Genomic DNA, 4,788 nt, shown 5'->3' with positions numbered 1-4,788 from the left:
ACACTAATATTTTAATAATAATCTTATATATATACTACGGATCATAAAATTCGAGTTGGGTGGGTGAAAAAAAAATTGATATGTACTTAAAAATATAACGAGAAAAATTGTGGATAAAAACGATAATTGATAAAGGTAAGTTTTTTATTATAAATTAGATAAAAAAAAATTTATTGTATTAAATTAAAAAAATTAAGGGGGTAATGTGAATATTTGTATCGTAAAAAATAATATATATATATATATATATAAATTAACTGACCTTTATTTAAAAACTATTAGCTTTTTAAATAATCCTTTTTTTCCTATTTGGAGGACATGCACAAATCATTGAAAAATAGTGTACATTTAAAACAAACTATTTTGGTTCAATAATTTTCTCAAAATTTAACAATGAAAAAAAATAATTTATTTTTCATGTAGGCTCCATTGTGGGTATGGTTGAGTGTTGAGAATGAATAGAAATGACTTAAAATAGCCTATTTGGTTGGATTATATTTAACAAATAAATATTCCAAAAATATTTCATTTTGGCAAATTTTGGTGGTGACTTGTGAACAAATTAATTGCTTATATAAATATATTGAATGAAAAGCCAGTCATCTAATTAAATGTGAAATGATATTATAATCCCAAAACAATATTTTTAGCTAATTGTAAAAGGAAAAATTGACATTTTTTCATTAAAACTCGTTCAACACTTACAAATTTACTAAAATATGCTTATCAAATGATTTCGACAACTGTATATTAAACAAAATTACTCTTACTAAACATACAAATTAATCTACAATTGCAATATTGACTGTTATTATTAAACACATTCATTTAATGGTTCAAAAGAATTGAAAAGTCCTATAGTATGAGTTCAAGGGACATGCAATTAGATCATTATTCCCTTTGGACATGACTTGACGGAGAAGAAGAACCCATATTTTGCTGCTTTATTCCTTGATTAACTTGTTCTCGATACAGTGTCGCCATCTTGTTGTATAGGTCCATATTCATAGACTATAAAATACATTAAAAATAACATTTTAGGCATATGAGTACAAAATGATCAAACTACCCCTATCCTATCAATGAAACCTTTTATGAAGCCTATTTTACAACTTTGCCAAAAAAATAAAAATCATTTTTCAACAAATCTTATCAATTTATCTTCTTTTTTTTATAACATAAACTAAACATTTTTGTATCCCCTAGTTCAATTACATTTTTCACTTTCACTTGTTACATTGATCATTTTCAAAAGTGTTTATAATTTTGACGATGATTGTAATAAAGTATTATTTTAAAAGACTATCATATCATACCTGGGCTAGAAATGATGCATATGGATCGTTGAAGGGAATTGTAGAAGAACCCCGTGTTGCTTGAGAATGGTCAAGCGCTCCGGTTTGAGCCTGGTTCGGCATTGGGATCATAGAGGGCAAGAGAGAAGCATGAGGATGCATATTATTGGGTGTGGAATGTTGAAGGGGTCTTGAAGAAGCAGCAGCGGCCGCGGCTGCCATGGTGTTAATGTCCATCATGCCCCCCATTCCCATCCCCATCCCCATTCCAAGTCCAACTCCTCCCATTCCCATCCGGGCTAGAAGAGACATTTGCATTTGTTGTTGCATTCCCATGGGTGTCATCATCATTTGGGACATGTTGTTCATGTTGTTTCTAACCGCGTTCATCATGTGAACTTGTCCTTGGAGTTGCTTTAGGTAGTCTATCACTTCATCTAACATCGATGCTTTATCGGTCTACAACAAAAACAATATATTGGTCACTCAATGTAACTCAAATTGAGGATGATGACCCTCTTGAGCATATCCTTTTTGAATTCCTAATTTGGAAGAAACTTTCGAGAAATATTGATTTGTTTTTAAAATGACATTGAAAAAGCTTCTTCTCTAGCCATGAGATATGAAATGAAAGAATGCTAGTGTTTATAACACAATTGTAGGATTGAAGGATAAAGAATATAAGGATATCTATATTAATGGATGTATCATCATCCAAAGTAATAGAAAAAGGGTAAAAATTCCAAACACAACTTTTTTTAATGAATTTTTCCATATTTTCTAGACCAAATTCTTACAAATGGGATTTAATGCTAATTTAATTTTAACTGATTAGATTAGCTCAAGCAGTAAGAGTCGGGTCTAAGATTATATGTTTGATTGGCACGAAGGTGAGGATTATAGGTGTCGTGTTAGATTTCTAAATTAAAAAAAAAAATACTAATTACTTTTCTTGTTTAAAAATGTCATTTGAAAAAATTTTACTTATAGAACTTTAGAATTTTGATACTAATTAATTTTATTATTTAGTAAAGCATATATACCTTACTAGCGTTTGGGACCAACTTTTGTAAAGCTTTCATCTTCTGGTTGATCCTATCTCTACGCTTCTGCAATCCAATGAAGAACCAGATGCCATACAAAATAAATAAACAACACTTCAAAATATGTAATTAAATATATAGTAAAAATATTACCCTTTCTGAAAGATTATGCACTGCAGCAGCTCGACTTCTTCGATTTATCGAGTGAGATCGACCGCTGATTTCATCTTTAGTTTCTCGTTCTTCGTAATATTCCTCGATCTCTTCCCTATTTACCTGTTACCAAATTCAAATTTTCTTTCTATAAAAACATAATAAATATTTACGTTATAATTATTACTTCAACTTAATTCAACTTCAACTTAAAGCGTATTTTTAAGAATTGAATTCGAAATTTGTAACTACTTTAAGCATAAGACTTTTATTTTTAGAGGATAATTCGTCCACTTTTATCCTTTTCATTTATACCTTATCTAATTTTTTTTTGAAAGTATCAAATTTACAAGCATATGTAATCAAATCTAATTATCACATGCTGCAATTCTTGAGGTACATTATAAATATAAAAAGATTGTTTGATTGATAATTATTATAGAAAGTAACAAAATCATGTTTGTTTGTTTTTTCTATTTTCATATAAATATGAAATCTAAGAGCTTGTTCAATTTTAATCATAATCAAACATTATTTCATCCATTTTTCATCAACTATATCACTCAATTCATTAATTAAAATACTAAATATGTTATATATTTTTAAAAAAATATATCTTATCATTATATATTAATACCCTCTATTCCTGTAAAAAACTCATTTTTCAAAATCACCACTCTTCAACATTTTTTTTTAAGTAACACCGAATAAACTTTTGACTTTATTTTGTTGAAATTATTTAAATAATTCACACATAATCAAACATTATTTCATTTCATTTCTCATCTATCAAATCAGTTTATTTTAATATTATATAATAATATATATAATAGTAGTAATAGTTTAACTCTTTAACTTTTATTTTAAATCTATATTTGGAGGAGATATTTAAAAAAAAATTGCATTTACAAACAAATTTATTACAAGAAATTTAATCCTTACCGAATCACCAAGGCAATTAGTTGAATCCTCATCAATAGTCTTTGATGTTCTTCTAGAAATGAAATTCAAGCTTCTTGGAGATTCAAAAGAAGCTCCCCAAGTCATAAGTGTATTATTGTCATTCTCCCTACAAAATGTTGCACTTGCACTTGCACCTGCGCCAATCTCCTCAGAAGCAGCCACCCCAACATGTCTAGTACGTTTTCCGGCAGGCCCAGAAACTGCCATCCGTTCATTACCGGAGTTTTTAAACCATTTTCCGGCAGTAGGAAGAGCCTGAGATATCATAGTTGCTGGACCCTGATCAAGAAATTGGCTAAATTGTTGATCTTGGTTTTGTTTTTGGGGCATTATTGTTGCTTGATGAACAATAGACTCCAGCGTTTCACCTGCTCTTGCCCATGTTGGTTTTGTCGGAGGAGGAGGAAGAAGTCCACTAAAACCATTCATTGATAAATGCCCATTTTCCCATGTTAGCTCTGCAATATCTTCATCTTTTGACCTGAAAAAATTTAGAAAACATAAAACAAATGTTGTATAAATGGTATAGATTTTGTGGGTAGAACATACATGGAGACAAAATGAGTGAGATTGTGAAGATGATGATTTTGGCCTTCTTGATCTTCTCCTTCAAGTATTTGATCTTGGTCTTGTCTTAGTTGTTGTTGTTGTTGGGTTAAATTCCATTTGGGTACAATACACTGACTCATGATGATCTGTTTCTATGTCTTTTATATAGATAGATTTAGATGTTTAAGAATTCCTAGTAAATAGGAGCTCTTCCATGAGATGGTTTTGTTATATGGAGTTTGATGTGGTCCTAATCTAAATGAAGGTCACGTTTGGATTGATTGAGATGGGACAGAGAACATGTGGTTGAAAGAAAAGGAAGAGTGAATGGATATGAATTGGCTTCATTTCTCATTAATTATTTATCCAAGGGAGGGGCCGCTTCTGCCTTATAATGCTTTCAACTTTGACGTTTAAGAGCTTGTTTGATATCGTTTTTTTACAATTTTACTTAGAGCTTGTTTGATTTGGGGTTTATACAATTTTACTTAGAGCTTGTTTGATATGGGTTTTTTACAATTTTACTTAGAGATTGTTCGGTATGTTTTTTAAATGAACATTGGTTTATTTTAAAAATAGTGATGAGTGTTGATTTGAAAGAGCAGCGTAAATTTTGATAAATAAATAAAAAAAAAGGCTTATAGGGTATAAATATATAATTATATTTTTTTTGAAAACTTAAATAGTGTTATTTTGGTATTATTTTTTGAAAAAAAATACTTAATAACAATTGAAAAATAATTATTTTTCCCTCTTTGTATGGCACAATTAGATAATTAAGAGAG

At 29.4% G+C, this 4,788-nt stretch overlaps 1 protein-coding gene across 1 annotated transcript; it reads right to left on the bottom strand.

Annotated features, from left to right (window-relative positions):
* Window positions 1-632: 632 nt before the first annotated feature.
* LOC124942653 (transcription factor UNE10-like) lies at window positions 633-4,203 on the bottom strand. Its single transcript, XM_047483199.1, has 6 exons — window positions 4,004-4,203; window positions 3,434-3,935; window positions 2,492-2,614; window positions 2,339-2,404; window positions 1,317-1,754; window positions 633-1,011 (listed from the first exon to the last, which is right to left on the bottom strand). Exons 1-6 carry the CDS (start codon window positions 4,141-4,143, stop codon window positions 892-894), a joined length of 1,389 nt encoding a protein of 462 aa, XP_047339155.1. The 5' UTR covers window positions 4,144-4,203; the 3' UTR covers window positions 633-891.
* Window positions 4,204-4,788: the final 585 nt, after the last annotated feature.

The sequence above is a fragment of the Impatiens glandulifera genome, chromosome 6, assembly GCF_907164915.1.
Source record: "Impatiens glandulifera chromosome 6, dImpGla2.1, whole genome shotgun sequence".
NCBI classification, from domain to species: Eukaryota; Viridiplantae; Streptophyta; class Magnoliopsida; order Ericales; family Balsaminaceae; genus Impatiens; species Impatiens glandulifera.
The sequence above is the reverse complement of the archived record's forward strand: the minus strand, read 5'-3'. Positions and strand labels throughout refer to the sequence as shown.